At 36.8% G+C, this 15,559-nt stretch overlaps 2 protein-coding genes across 3 annotated transcripts in view; one reads left to right on the top strand and one right to left on the bottom strand.

Annotated features, from left to right (window-relative positions):
* Window positions 1-300: 300 nt before the first annotated feature.
* Window positions 301-7,050, bottom strand: LOC110383323 (uncharacterized). The gene is made up of 5 exons (XM_021344096.3): window positions 6,739-7,050; window positions 4,991-6,370; window positions 4,273-4,443; window positions 3,406-3,569; window positions 301-2,356 (listed from the first exon to the last, which is right to left on the bottom strand). Exons 1-5 carry the CDS (start codon window positions 6,811-6,813, stop codon window positions 2,167-2,169), a joined length of 1,980 nt encoding a protein of 659 aa, XP_021199771.3. The 5' UTR covers window positions 6,814-7,050; the 3' UTR covers window positions 301-2,166.
* Window positions 7,051-8,500: 1,450 nt separating this feature from the next.
* LOC110383157 (juvenile hormone esterase) overlaps window positions 8,501-15,559 on the top strand; it is a 34,962-nt gene continuing 27,903 nt past the window's right edge. The window contains exon 1 of one of the 2 annotated variants that reach the window (XM_049851274.2): window positions 8,501-8,675. The gene's annotated coding sequence lies outside the window, so the exon portion shown is untranslated. The remainder of the gene's footprint in view (window positions 8,676-15,559) is intronic. The other variant, XM_049851273.2, reaches the window with a different exon arrangement.

Genomic DNA, 15,559 nt, shown 5'->3' on the forward strand with positions numbered 1-15,559 from the left:
CACTGTGGTGGATGAAATGGATGTGAACAGGTATCTTCCTGTTAAAATTCTCTAAAGCTTCAGAACAATGCAATGCAGTTGATGAGGACTAGCAATTTCCCCGCAGTTTCACGCGTCCCGTGGGCATTGCTTCGCGCACCCGGATAAAAAATAGCATGTAGTTTCATCGATAAATGACGCTGTCAAGTGTTTTATTGGATCAGGCAATTCTTTCGATTATCGAGTTACGCAAACCTTAAGCTTTAGCAATATTAGTAAGATACCTATAATGAATTTTAACTATAAATAAAACAAAAATCGTTTTTATCAAATATAAGTCTTTTATTCACTAGAAATAACATAGCAAGAAGAAAGAAAAGAACACTTTAAGCGTACATATTTGGTGTTAAAGAAATAATCTGTATACAATATACAACGGATTTCAATAACCGATCCATCGTTCGTTTTGCGAATGGATTATATGAAGCTAATCTCTAATCGCAAACATCGGATCGATTATTGAAAACCGCATATAGGCGCTTATCCAGCAGCGAAAAAACACTATTTACATAATAAAATAAACAATTATTATTTATTAAAATTAATAAGAAACATGATTACATTAATTTATTCGGAAATTAACAACTATTAATGAATATGGTCCCGATTTTGTGGTCTGACTTGAACATTAATTTAGATTTGAACCAAGTACCTAAATGGTCAAAGATAAAAGTATGTTAGACAATTTTCTATAATATTGGTATAGACGTTTTATCTCACGAAAGCGGGTTAGCCACCCGCTTCCCCGATCACCGATCACCCGCTTTCGTAAGATAAAGTCGAATTCATAAAAAGTTGAAAAATTAATTAATAGAAATGATTTGTGCAGTTATCAGGCTCAAACAGATTCTGTCTTAGAAATCACTTTGAAGTCTAATTTTAAATAATGCTCAAGTTAGGCTTAACAATACTGAACCAAGTCATGTATGTCTTAAATACATAAAAGCCTCGGTGTATTTATGCTTTCATCTCAGGCTTTTATTTTTGTTTAATATATTAATCTATAATAGGGAAATATTAAAACTAGGTATCAAAATATTCATCCGCATCGCTGTATTTATTGAAATATTACGTATTTACTGATAATATATTAAAGTTTGTTAACTATAATGAACTCGGCCAAATAGTATACCACAGATTAATGAGGATATTGTATACTTAAATGCACGTATATGTCCCCGGAAAATAACAAGACTCGTAAGTTGATCAATTTTCTAGGTAGTTGATCAACTCTCGGAAAATAATAAACGGCAGTTGAAATGTACTAGTCAATTTCAAATGTACTACATCAATCAAAATCAATTGATCAACTACCTAGAAAATTGATCAACTTACAAGTCTTGTTATTTTCCGGTTACATATATACATTTTCATTTTTATTTGAATTATATAGACTAAAGTATGCTTTGTCCTAAGTAATCTGCGCATCTGGCAAGTTGAATCCAATGCATCCATGTATTTGAAAATAACATTACATGCAAGTTTTATGTCCAAAGAGAAAATTTCACATCATCAATAGCTCCCGTCTATTATGTCTTATATATCCAATATCATTTTGAATTAGAATACATAATTATAAATTAGATTATAATAATTTTATAAGGGTAGGTTGCATAATTTAACTATAACGATAACCAAACCATAACCAGCCGTATACTTGACGCCCATTGGTCACATCGGCGATTTGACAACTGAAAATGGTTCGGTTATAGTTAAATGGTGCAACCCTTATGACCAGTGTCACCGGTTACTGATAAAGTTTCTGATAGCCTATCAGGGACTTATCAGACAGATTACCAATTTTTAATCAACTTTTGGTTTTACCTTGGATAGTAATGGCAGAATTATAAACAGCCTTTATGTGTTAGATAGCAGACTAAGGCCCGGCTGTTCGTACGTTACGGTAAAGTTAAAGTTAAAATGTTACCGTTGTCAATTTTGACCACGGTTAATTTGACATATTTATTATGAAATTTTAACGTTCAACAACGCTTTTTGAATTTAAACCCTGTTAAATTTACTTTAATTAGAATTTAACCCTAACCTTGACGTAACCGAGCTTCGAACAACCGGGCCTAACTGACACTTTATCGGTAACCAGTAAAACTGGCCTAAGTCTTGTAACTCCTAAGGTGTGCCATACAAACTCCCGTTAGGTACAAACAGAGGTTTTTCTCCTAGAATCTCATCTGCCTGTCTGACAGTGGTGCAAACTTGTAGCGGCGTCCGTTTAGCGCTCCAGTGTGAACTGAGTCGGGCGCTGCGACGGACGGGGGTCACTGTGTACTTGGGTGCTTCGAATTGATTTGATTGGCGTCTGGAAATGTAAAGATGCAATTTATATTAATGTGTGAGCGGTTTGATGCCTAATCAGGCCACTAACGATGTAAATTTTATAAGTTACTAGCCGCTTTTCCGCGGTTTCACTTGCGTCCCGTAGAAACGACTGCCCGGCCGGAATAAAATATAGTCTATGTTCAAGGGGGATAATGTAGCCGTCCAAATGAAATGCCGGTGAAATAATCTGTCAAGTAGTTTCGGAGCCTATTCATGTCAAACAATCAGATCTGCCCCCTTTATAATATTGTAGTGTAGATATGTTATTTCCAAGTATTATGTTACCTATTTTAATTAGTTCTTAAATCAAAATATTTACATTATTAGTAGAAAATGGCTAGGCAAATGATTGTCTGCGAAATTCTTAAACAATATATAACAATGTATACACCTTTAAAATAGCACAAGAACTATTTTAAATATCTGAAAGCTAATAAATTAAATACGTAGACTATACTTATACTAAATATTCAGATCTACTGCTTTACATAATATACTCTTAAGATGCTTACAATTGGACTACTTTCAATGAATTCTACATTACATGACTTAAAAAGTCTAGCTATACCTTCAAATCTCTCTTTGTCTATCAGACCTCCAAATCATTTCTTTGAAAGCTTTCCAATATTCTGAGACATCTTGGTACCTGAAGATAATATTTTTTTCATAATAATGTTTCAGTCATGGGGGTCCAGAACACCCCACCAACTTCCAGACTCCAAACTGCTTTGTGAAAGTTTCTTACAACCCACAAAACAATTTCGGCACAATCCAGGAATCAAACCCGGCACCCCATGCAGAAGCGCTATGCGACAACTAGACTAATAAGGCAGAGGTAGCAAGTAATCATACTAATTTGTGTTTGTTAATGCTCAGTAAAGGCTCCAAAACCACTGAACATTCAAAAAATTCTTTCCCTGTCAGAAAACTACGCTATCCCCGAGTAACATAGGCTACAATTTTATCCAGACACGTTGCATAATTTACAAGGGACGCGAGTGAAACTTACAACAGCTAATATATACTTACAATTTAGCCTGTTGGACTGCAAATCTGATAATAGTGCTTTTGAAGACATTCTTCACGTCCACCAGTTTGGGATCGGCCTGGCGTCTCTTGCCACTGCTGGGGCTGATCTTCAGCTGCATAAACTTGTCTAGCAGTTGATCCAAATTGGCTTCTACTACGGAACGCTGGAATATTTGAAGAAATAAGTGTTAAAATAGTATAATAAAGGCATTTGAGGATGTATATAGTGGAAGAGGATGATGGTAGGATTGTGTGAAGAGAGAGATATGGCTAGAAAGAATGTTACTTGAGATGACGGGAGATAGAAGAGTATGGAAGGAGAAAATACGCTCCGCCGACCCCAAATAAAATTGTGATAAGGGCAGGAGGATCTTTTTGTATGAGTGTTTAGATATGCATGTTTGAATAGCTCTGAATAGCTTGTTCGTTTGGAGCATGCTTATATCAGAATCTATCGGTTTGATATTAGGTACAGCCAAGTCAGCTTGGTTACCATCTGAAACCATTCCCGCTGCTTACATCCAGCTCCTTGTGCGGGCCTTGAGAGTGTCACTAAGGTAAGTGAAGTGTGTAGTTGGCTGGCCAGACTCATTTATCGAAAGCCTATACCTTTTTTTTTTTTAACGACGTCAAAAATCATCAAACCCCTCCCGCTTTGGGTTAGCAGCGGTGAGGGAGTGTCAGACTCTTACTGACTAAACACCGTCGTGTTCCGTCGTAGGCCTTTTATGTACCAGGGCCGCGGTATCTCTTTCGAACAACCCGCAGCCCAGGAAGGCTATACCTACGATAGGTAACTTTTTATCCAGATTCACGGGTTAGTAGCTACGGGAAGACGGTGAAAGTGCTATCAGAAGCTAGTTATACCTCGGTGCCCTTAGCGATGGCCTCCTCCCAGCACTGCACGGAGGCGGGCAGGTCCCCGCGCCGCTCCTCGAGCGCGGCGCGGCACTCCCAGTAGGCGGCGCACTGCGGGGCGCCGGGGAACCGCTCGCGGATCGCTCGCAGCCAGCGGGCACATTGTTCCCAGTCGAAACCCTGATAAGAGACAAGGTTTTTTTGAAAGAGAGAGATTCTATATAGGGCTATATAGGCAAAATTTTACATCAAACATGTATTCAGAAATCATATACGTATACATTCTTTTTTTATCGACGTCAAAAGTCATCAAATGACCCCTCCCGCTGTGGGTTAGCAGGGGTGAGGGAGTGTCACTCTTACTGACTAAAAACCGTCGTAGGCCTTTTATGTACCAGGGCAGGGGGAACTTTTTCGAACAATCCCACAGCCCCGGCAGGCCTTGACCCTACTGGGCCCCGCTGATCATATACATATACTTAATCGACTTTTTCATTAATTTATTTCATGAAAGCCGATGAGTCATACGTAATGTAAACTGTTGTGTGGGCATCCACAGACAATGTGTAGAAAAAAAAATATTTAGTACTAAGCAATAGTTGCCAATTGGAGCTTGTCCTTTTTTGTCAGTGAGTGTGGCTTAGTACTAATATAATAATCAATGATTTTCTACTGTTTTTTTTTTCTACAGGATATAAAGAAGTAGTAAATAAACAATAGATCTCACCTCTCGCAATATCTCAGTGAGATCATTCAAGGCTCCAACGACCACATCATCCAAGTTCACAACATCGCTGCAAGTCACCGTAGTATTCTGAGATTCATTGAAATCCACGCTGTCACTAACAACGCTTGCCGTTCTCCACTTCTCCGACTCTTTAACTTCTCCATTCATATTCTCCGTGTAAGAATCATCATCGCTATCTGATTCCACAGCAATATTTTCTTTATTTTCCTCGTCAAATGCCTTTGGATCGAACTTGATGCTATGCGGTAAGTGGTGTAAGCCGAAACATTGTAAATGATGGTATGAGTCTAAAGATTTTCCGCGTTTCTGTAACCAAGACTTCAGTCTAGCTTGAAGCTCTTCTGGCCTAGGAGTGTTTAAGTTACCCATCGGAGTCATAAACGTAACTTTCTTTCTTTCACTTTTAACGGCAGAAACTACTCTATCTTCATTAATATTCTCGTCCTCATTTATATGTTTTAAATGTACATTATTTAATTTATCACCGATAGAAGCCCATTTGTGAATACAGTTACCTAATTCCTCTTTACCAATACGTTTGAAGTGAACAGCAGAAATGGACCTGCGGACTGGCATAGCTATTTTCGGTTTTGTGTTCTCAAAAACTGTATGACGTTTATTCAAAATGAGGCCAGTGTTACGGATGACTTTTTTTAAGTAGTTAGGATCCGTGTGGAGTTTTTCAACATCATTTACTTGGATTTGTGGGACAGTTTTGGGTTTGTACAGACGTTCGAAGACTGAGACGTTCGACGTGGTCTTAGAAGAGTTTTGTGGTATCATGGACTTTCTAGCGATGTTGTTTGTAGGTTTATTGTTAGTAACAGCAAGGCTCTGACGCACCTTTACATTTGTAGTCATACTATCAGCCTTTCTTATGGGAAAGTGTTGTTTTTTCACATTATTAGCAGTAGTAGTATTGAATTTCTTCTCAAATTTTGGCAAATTGCTAACTTGAGGTGGTTTTTTGTCGTTATTTTGTGCCAACTTTGGTAGATTACTGACTTGCAGTGGCTTCTTTTCATTATTTTGTACTTTTTTGTCTGTTACGTTTTTTCGGTCAAAGTTTGAAGGGTTAGCAGGCTTCTTGTCAATATTGGGAATATTTTTGTTAGAGTTCACCCCATTGAAGTTACTTTTTTTAACATCGGTTTTAGGCTTAACCAATTCCTTTTTCAAGGTGGGTACGGAAATTGGTCTTTTAGATGTGCCGTTTACGTGGAAATTATTTTTTACAGGTCCTGGGTTTTTAAAATTAACCTCCGACTTAACAGATTTGTTGACCATAGATAAGTTTGTTGTAGAATTTCTTGTTGATTCTCCATCCTTGTTATATTTTTTGAGATTCAATTCTCGCAACTGAAAATAATAAATTTTAATTTTATTATGGAGACCTCTACAGGGAACCAACAAAGTCGTAGTACAAGTAAAATTAAGTGCTTTTGTTTATTTTTGTACGATCAGATTACTTACAGATGTTAATAAAATAATAGGACAATATTTTTTTAATGTTTTACATAAAAAGAGGTACCTATACTCCTTATGTCTTGCAGACTTCAAAAGTGACAAAATAACATAATTCATCGGAGTTTCTTAGATGATACAATAGTGTATAATATTATTGACTTATTTCAAGGAACGAAAGTTATCATGAAAACAAATTAAAGTGCAGAATTGGAGCATCTGTAAAACGGTCAGTGAGTTAAAGAATAATAACAAATTGATACCTTTTCAATCCGCGCCTTTTCTCTGGCAATTCTTTCTTCCCTCAATTTATTTAAGCGATCCGATACTGAATCCATTTTTTTAAACACAAGTAATTCAGTTATTAGTCTAATTAAACAAATAATTAATCGGCCGAATCGAATTCGAAAAAAAATTAATGAAGCGTTTCAAAAACACGTTAAATGTAATATATTTTACTTATTTAATACCCTAAAACTTTGTGAACACTAAAAAAACATTATTATAGACACGAAACAAGCCGTTTTATAACAAAAACACAGCAAGCGTCACTTCGAATTCTTCAACTGATCAAAAATGGCGGTTGAAATTTCGAAAACCGTCGCTTGAGTTCAAAAATCAAAACAATTGCTGCCGCGTTCCAGTTCGTTATTGCAACATTTTAAACATTTTGACTATTATGGCGGTTCTACACATCTGTAAGTCGTTAAGGATAACAAAACTTTTTTTGATATAAAAAAAAGTTAACTTATGTATATTTGCTTTTATGTAATCAGTTTAAATTATGATGATTTTGGCATGTGAAGTCTTAATATATATATATATATATTTTACAGTTTTCACATTTTAACAGTTAAGACGTACTCATATTTTTTATTGGATGATGTTCTCAATATAAATCGGGTGTGTCGTACCTAATCACATAAAATTAAATACTTTCGTTAATATATGTCGATTAACACAAAGAAAAAAAATAAAATACGTAAAAATAAAAATGAAATATTTTTGAAACAAAGTAAATAGAATAATAACGTGCCGGAATCAGAACACCATATAAGAGTCAGTCATTACAAACAACGGAAATTCTCCGTTAAAAACTGACAGCTGTCAACTGGTCAAAACATTCAATTCTCGTATCTTTATCTCGGCTTTGTCGTGTCAGTTCGTCTTTCAGAAGCTAACATGATGTTGTAAATTATGAAAATGAAAAATGACTCCTGCGGCTAAACCACTGAATAGATTAGGTTATTTTTTTACAATTCACCGTAGAACATCATAATCGTATATGTGATAGGATTTAATGTGATTAGGTACGACATACCCGAAATCAACATGTATTATTATAATAAATCTTCAATATCAATCCCTCACGGTCGCAATATAATTAATCGTTTGAAGAGCGAATTCAAAATAAGCCAAATAGAGAGATCTATTATTATTTTCCCAAATCCCATGTACCGCCATGAGTGACATGCATGGCATTTATTCACACAACAAGTCTCAGATTGCAAAATAACTGTAAATATTACGGCTAAAACCTGAATAAGAGCTATTATAATTAGATGCAGCCGCACACCCGTGACTAACATTAGGTGTAACCTTTTTCTCATAGTTTAGAAATTCGAGCTTTTACAATAAATTCTTGCTTAACATTACATGTGACAGAATGTTTGTTTATTTACTACGATTTCAAAGTTTAAAAATTGCACTAAATATTGGCGTCAAGAATAAAAATAATTAAACTCAATACGAACAGGTGTATGTATGCGCCTTAACGTTAAGCAAAATCGAATGCAAACTATGTGGGCTACATTTGACCTGGAACGCACCGCATCCAGTTCAATAAACTTCAAATGGAAAATAATTTTCTGAGGACTTTAAAATCATACATGACCGGTTGTGTTCCGAACAATAGTTATCAAGTCACTTTAAAATACAACGAATTAATCCATTTACTGAATACAAAGAAATATTAAAAGGAGAATTTTAACCTTTTGACTGTAAACCCTGAAAACAAAGCAGCTTGGCTTGCCAACATAATAGCATTAACAGTAAAACTCCGTCGCCCGTCACGTAGTCACGTTGGTACCTCCGTCAGTGCTAATGTCCGCTGGAGTCACGAGTGTGCGCCTGTGAATTGCATTCTAAGCAAATTGTTAAATAAAATTACGGATTAGTTTCGTGCCGGTTTTAATTACAGGTAAGTCTATAAAAATAGTTAATATTTCAGCTTCTTTTACGTTTTAAAAGTGTGTAATCTTAGTATAAGTGTGTAAAAAAAGGAATTAAAAAAACTCGTCCGGCGCACCGGCTGCGCCGCGCGAAATCGTGTGATTTTTGCAAACAGGTTTTACTCGGCCGCTTTTGTTTTATAAACTTTATTTTTACTGCATAGCGAATCGGGTTATATCAGTTAATATGCCTTGTTAAAACTTTCAACGATAAATATAACGAAACTGATGTTTTAATTCGATTCTAATATGAATACAGGTGTGTATTATTTACTGGCTCCTAGCAAGTGTATTGAAATATTATTTACCTACTTATATTTTATCTTACAATAGTTTACTATTACTATTTATGTTTTTTTTCATTAATATTATTCCTGAATAAATATGAGGGTAGCATTTTTTAACACGATGACAGAATCAGTTTGTTATTTGAAAATTCAAACTTGATTCCGTTTTGCTCATACTCGACACGAGTTTTTGCCAAAATAAACCAACTGTGCATTTCAACAACCAAATCTATCTGTGGTTTAGTGATTAAAGATTAAATTTTAACATTAGCTTCATACAAATTACGTCAAATTTCAATCCTTAAAAAGTATGTATAAAATTCTTGCATCATAATAATCTAAAAAACTACATTAGAACTAAAAATAACATTTTTATCATTTTACTAATTGCCCACATAAGTAATGAGTTTGCTCGTAAAGGATTTAAGACAGAAATCTGTTTTTTATCGTAACTAACATTAGAACTTTTAAATGATAAGGTTTGAGTGAACTGTTTTTAATTGCAAAGACAATTTAATATATTTCATAATAATACTTCATCATTTCTGCTAGAATGTTTTTCTTACATTAGATACCTAAATACTATTTAAATCTTCATCATTATTTATGTAGTCACTCTATCCGAAAAGTAAATGTTTCTAAAAAAATCTTTTCCGATTGTGTAAAAACATCGAAAATCATTTTCATATTTAATTCCATTGCAGAAATAACTTATTCCTATACAAAGTCACTTTACCATTCGTAAAAGTGCTATTTATTCAATGCGGGAAGTAGGTACGTTTTTCTTTCGGGATAGGTGTGAAAACGCGGGAAATAGCTGGTCATGACGACCATAGCGTCTTATGACCACATCAGGTTGGTCATGGAGACAACAGAACCGTGTCGGCTGCGCGCGTTGTTCCACGGGCTCCTCAAAGAGATGTCAGCAACCCCAGCGGGGCCCGGTAGGGCCAAGGCCTGTCGGGGCTGCGGGATTGCTCGCGCGAGTTACCGCGGCCCTGATACATAAAAGGGCTACGACGGAACACGACGGTTTTTAGTCAGTAAGAGTCTGACACTCCCTCACCGCTGCTAACCCACAAAGGGAGGGGTCATTTGATGATTTTTGACGTCGTTAAAAAAAGGTTGGTCATGGATAGCTGTTGTACAGTCCTCTAGAGTTAACCACAACACGCCTTGCGCATCCGCAATATTTCGTACGTTTTATTTCAAACGCTGGAAAGATATTGAGGAAAAAGACCAGAATATGGATTGACAAGGTTTATAATAAATATCAATACATACCAACCAAGGAAATCAGCTGAAAATATCCTGGTACATAGATTTAATTGGAATAGTAATAACAGGAATGCGCAAGAGTGATCCATTGTATCATTTGTTTAGCAGTGTTGATTGTATTTTGTTTTGAAACGAGCTGCCTAACCTAGGGGCATTGGGTTGACCGGGTAGCTGGGTGGAGGAGGCCAGATCGGCAGTCGCTCCATGTAAAACACTGGTACTTAGCTGCATCCGACTAGACTGGAAGCCGACCCCGACATAGTTGGGAAAAAGGCGGAGGATGATAGAGGAGCCCTTGACTAAGTAGCAGCCGGGTCGATTAATCATAAGGTTAAGCAATGCTTGGCGCGTTACGTGTAGTCAGAAGCCAGAAAGTCTGACAACCAGTCTTACCAAGGGATATTGTGTCACCCAGGTAACTGGGTTGAGGAGGTGAAATAGGCAGTCGCTCCAGGTAAAACACTGGTACTCAGCTACATCCGTTGACACTGGAAGCCGACTCCAACATAGTTGGGAAAAGGCTATGCAGATGATACGCCCAGAAATAAAATCACAGATGACGTCATACCACAAACTTGCGTATGACAAACAGCCGAGCATTTTTTTTCTTTGCTCTCGGCTCAGATAAGTTGCCATATGGTGCTAAGATGATGCATTCACTAAAGAATGTAAGGAGTTCGAATAAGAAAAAAGTTTGGTCCTCAATTTTGTTGGAATGCTCCTAAATTTCGTTCTTGAAAGTATGTGCTAAGAATGGAATCTCAGGAACGAGTTATTCAGTAAGCATTCCAAGTGTATGTACAGGTACCGAATGTTTTGTGCAATTGACAGCTGTTAATTTTCATTTTTTGTAGGTACTGGTTGGCAGAATTGTCAACTGCATCAGAAAACGGTCAGATATTACCAGTTAGTTGATTGCACTTCTGTGTTTAAACTTCTCAATCGATTTTATTAAATGGAGTATTGCATTATTACGGTTTCAAGTTTCACAGGTGTGAATCTCATTAATCTATACCTACTTATATTATAAAGAAGTATAGGTTGTATGTTTATGAAGTTGTATAAGTTAATTTCTGGATCTGCTAAACCGATTTCGAACAACTTTCGACTTATCTTTTGTCATGTTATATTTTATTCGGGCACGGGAAGTAGACTAAATATCTATAGATATATAATGACCACACCAATAAACGCTAGAAGCATCTATATGTACATGGTTTTTCTCAGCGTTTAAGACACACTTGTGTGTGTAAATATACATGCACAGTATCTTTGTATGCGTAAGCTCAAGAGCGCTCACTATTGGCCGGCTTGCCGAGTCTCACAAAGACAATGTGCACGTACATTTACACACGCATAACCCACCCGCTTTCGTAAGATAAATAATAATGGCGTCCACGGCCGCTGTTCTCATTTAAGGAGATCAGCCGGCTGCGCAGGACATATTATAGTGCAGAAGCTTTTGCTTGGACACAGGTGCACTCCCTATTCCTTCACTCTCATAGCCCGATGGGACGGCAATCCGACACGACTGGAAAGATAAAACATGTATACCAACTATTGATCGTTGCTCCTACTAAACCTTGTTATGTATTTCCACGTAAATGCATATTTTATCACGTGCGCAGGCTTTAAGGGCGCACCTAACCTTTGTAGGACGTTGTAATAAGGTCACTGTCTGGGTCGTGAGGTCTTAGTCATATTTTAGAGATGTTTATTGATTTTAGAATCTTGTAGAATTGTAATTTGGCTTCTGTCTGTCATTTGAACGTCTTTTTAAACCCGTATAATGTGTCTAAGCATTACGGTCCACCAACAAGGTGGACAGACGATCTTATAAAGGTCGCCGGAAGACGCTGGACGCAGGTCGCTTCCAACAGGTGTCTGTGGAGATATAAGGGGGAGGCCTATGTTTAGCAGTGGACGTCCTATGGCTGAGATGATGATGATGATGATTACGGTTCGTGAGATACAGCTTGTTGTTGACAGACAGTCGCCGAATTCTTAGTAATAGGGTCCGGTTTTTCTTAAGGGTACAAAACCCAAAATGTGTATAGTTATTTTGTCATTATACGGTGGATGTCTTTAACCAAACTATCTGTTGATTTGTGTTATACCCCGGATATCTCTGCTTATTTAATTCAAATAACAACACCTAATATAACACTTTCAAGCATAGTACAGTAAAAGATAAGCAAAGTTGTAAAACAAACTAGCATCTTAATGCGACAGACATTACGAAGGACTTTGACCGAAACGATGATAAGAACCAAGAAATACTTAGTCAATGCATCATTCTGTTTAGTGGATGTGAAAAAATGCGCGTTTTAAAGGTTTATTGTAGAACAAATTGCCCACTATTTTGTCCCTTAGAAAGAACGTTGCTTGTGAGATGACGGCAGACAGAGTATGGAAGAAGAAAACGTGCTCGGCCATTTGGTGTTTCAAATAAAAAAATAGGATAAGGACATGACGATGGCTTTGTCCCCGTGCTGAGGAAACTGCGTCCCGCTCCTGGTTAAAAAGTAGCCTATCTAAAACTCTAGGGTATCAGCTATCTTCATGGTAAAGTTTATCTCAATCAGATCAGTCGTCATAGCTAGAAAGCGTAAGAAACAAACTTATGTAATAATACTAGCTCCCTCCAGCGGCTTAACCCGCTTCTTGCGGGAAGTACCTTCGGCAGTCGGATAATAATAAAGTAGTTTTTATGTTATTCTTATGTATAAGCTATATTATTGCCATATTTCTTTATAATCTCTTCAGCCTTTCGGGCTTGAAAGAGTAACAAACATACAAACACACAAACTTTTTTGACAGAGTTTGCCAAACTACAGTTTAGTTTTTATTAAAAGGTGTAGTGAACAATGAAAGTGTATGTATATTTTATCCTTGAAAATGTAGCCAAGTTAGTCATACATATTACCTTATCAGGTTAAAGTAATTTTTAGACCGTACCATTATGTTTGGACAGAAATAATGATTATTACGTGCGAGTAACTGGACGAGAACGTTTGTGATAATTATATGTTGATGACTTATTTTCTTGACACTAACTGTTTCTGATGGTTCCACTTACGTACCAAGGGTTACTACTTCCCTTACCGGGATAAAATGTAGTCTTATATGACCCGAAGATAATGTAGTTTCCCTACAGTCAAAGTTAGTAGTGCTTTGTGGGTTTTCTTAAACTTTCACAAAGCAGCCCGTACTCTGGAAGTTGGTGATTGACTCACCCGTGCATCGGAGAGCACGTAAATGTCGGTCCTGCGCCTGATCTCTTTCCGGTCGTGTCGGATTGCCGTCCCATCGGGCTATGAGAGAGAAGGAATAGGGAGTGCACCTGTGTCTGCGCAAATGCTCGTGCACTATGGTATGTCCTGCGCAGCTGGCTGATCTCCCTAAATGAGAACTGCCGCCGTGGCCGAAATCGGCCGTGGACTCTATTATTATTACAGTCAAAGTGAGAAGTGTACAAACAAACAAAAACCTTTTATTGTATTATTATACCTAGAAAAAACTACATAAATACAAACAGCTCCTACAAGCTACTAGTGTCCGTCATATGATATCGGCAAACGATACGCCCACATCAGCCGCAAACCTTGGCGCTACCTTAAATACAACTGTAATGATGATTTTGGTGAAACGAAACGTAATATGTAATGTCTTTGACATTTAGAAAAACATGTTACTTGAAGATAGTCTAATTTCCCAACCAAGAAAGAATTTTTCAAATCCGTGCAGTAGTTTCGGAGCCTTCAGGGCATAAAAGCAAGGAAAAAATATTTCCTCTTTGTTATACTAGTATAGGTAGTGAAAACGCAAAACCATTTTTTGGGGTCCGTACCCAAAGGGACCCTATTGTTTTCGCTCCTCCGTTCCTCCGTCCGTCCGTCCGTCCGTCCGTCTGTCATCAGGCTGTCATCTCAGTTAGAGAGCTGAAATTTTCACAGATGATGTATTTCTGTTGCCGCTATAACAATAAATACTGAAAACTACAATAAAATAAATGTTTTGGAGGGCTCCCATACAACAAGTGATTTTTTTTGCTCATTTTCTAAATAATGGTACGGAACCCTTCGTGCGCGATTCCGACCCGCACTTGGCTGGTTTTTTCTAAATATGTTCGTATAATATAAATCTTGGTTTCTAGGAGAATATGAAAATTACTTTATCTTTGTCATTTGTACAAGTAGCGACCTTCGCTAGATATGTGTCACTTTCAGTTTAATAAAAGAGCTAAGTCATTTTAGAGGGGGTTTCTTTCTTACATTATTTTTAAGCAGATTTTATTTCAACCAGACTAGACTTATCGCTCATATATTTATATCGAATCTCTTACCTCTTTTTTCCTGCTGGGAAGCTTACTAAACCTGTATGATATAGGATATGTTTTTATCCAGGTTCGGGAAAAAGTACCTATCCACGAAACTTGGATGATACCACGGGACACCGCTAGTTTTAAATAAAATAATTTGTATACCCAAAAAAACCGCAATGGACCTATTATGATGCCTAGGGGTAGCCCATAGAGTAAGTAATGAGTTCAGGCATAATTCCTTGAAATATTAACATTTTCATAATAAAAAAATATTACCCTAGTCTGCCCTAAACGCCCACGGTTATTTTTAAAAGGTCAAGTTATTTTCGTTAAGGCTTTATACGGGTAAAATATTATTAGAGGCTTCAGGACTGTGTACAAAATATAATGTTTTAGCTTCAATATTTGAAATGGTAATTGAATTTAGGCTACTCAAAGATCTGTCTGATTTTTTATGGGTATTAATAATTTTTTGATTTACTTTTTTTTAAGAATGTTATTTACTTTTTTACATACATATTATTCACTTTACATATTTTTAGTTTCTACATATTTACTTACCTATTACATCAATAATCAGTTTAATGTTTATTTGAGTTCATGGCAGTAGCTTGTCTCCTAATACCTACGAACGAGGGTCTTAACTAATGCGGATTTACGATACACCTTTGTTCACCAAAAAGTCTTACACGAAGAAGTTTTTCGTTACAGCTGACCGCCCCTTTCGACAAATCTAAACCTTTGTCGTAAATAACTATGTTTACTGGTGAAAATCCGCGCAATAGCTCTTGTGATTATTGCGGGCATACAAACAAATATACAGACAATGTAGTTAGTCTTTTTAAGAAAACTATAGCCTGACTAAACCAGATCTTTTTTGGAAAGCATTCCCCCAAGATGTGAAAAGATTCACCCACTTAGTTTTTCTAATAGCTTACCGTAATATCATTCACGCTTCATCGTG

The sequence above is a fragment of the Helicoverpa armigera genome, chromosome 29 (assembly GCF_030705265.1).
Source record: "Helicoverpa armigera isolate CAAS_96S chromosome 29, ASM3070526v1, whole genome shotgun sequence".
NCBI lineage: Eukaryota > Metazoa > Arthropoda > Insecta > Lepidoptera > Noctuidae > Helicoverpa > Helicoverpa armigera.

Bases quoted from the DNA above. Each gene is read 5' to 3' on its own strand.
- LOC110383323 (XM_021344096.3), bottom strand. From the start codon at position 6,813: ATGGATTCAGTATCGGATCGCTTAAATAAATTGAGGGAAGAAAGAATT. The intron at 6,371-6,738 runs GTATCAATTTGT...TATTATTTTCAG, and splicing joins AAAAGGCGCGGATTGAAAAG to TTGCGAGAATTGAATCTCAA. The intron at 3,570-4,272 runs GTATAACTAGCT...CAAATATTCCAG, and splicing joins CCATCGCTAAGGGCACCGAG to CGTTCCGTAGTAGAAGCCAA.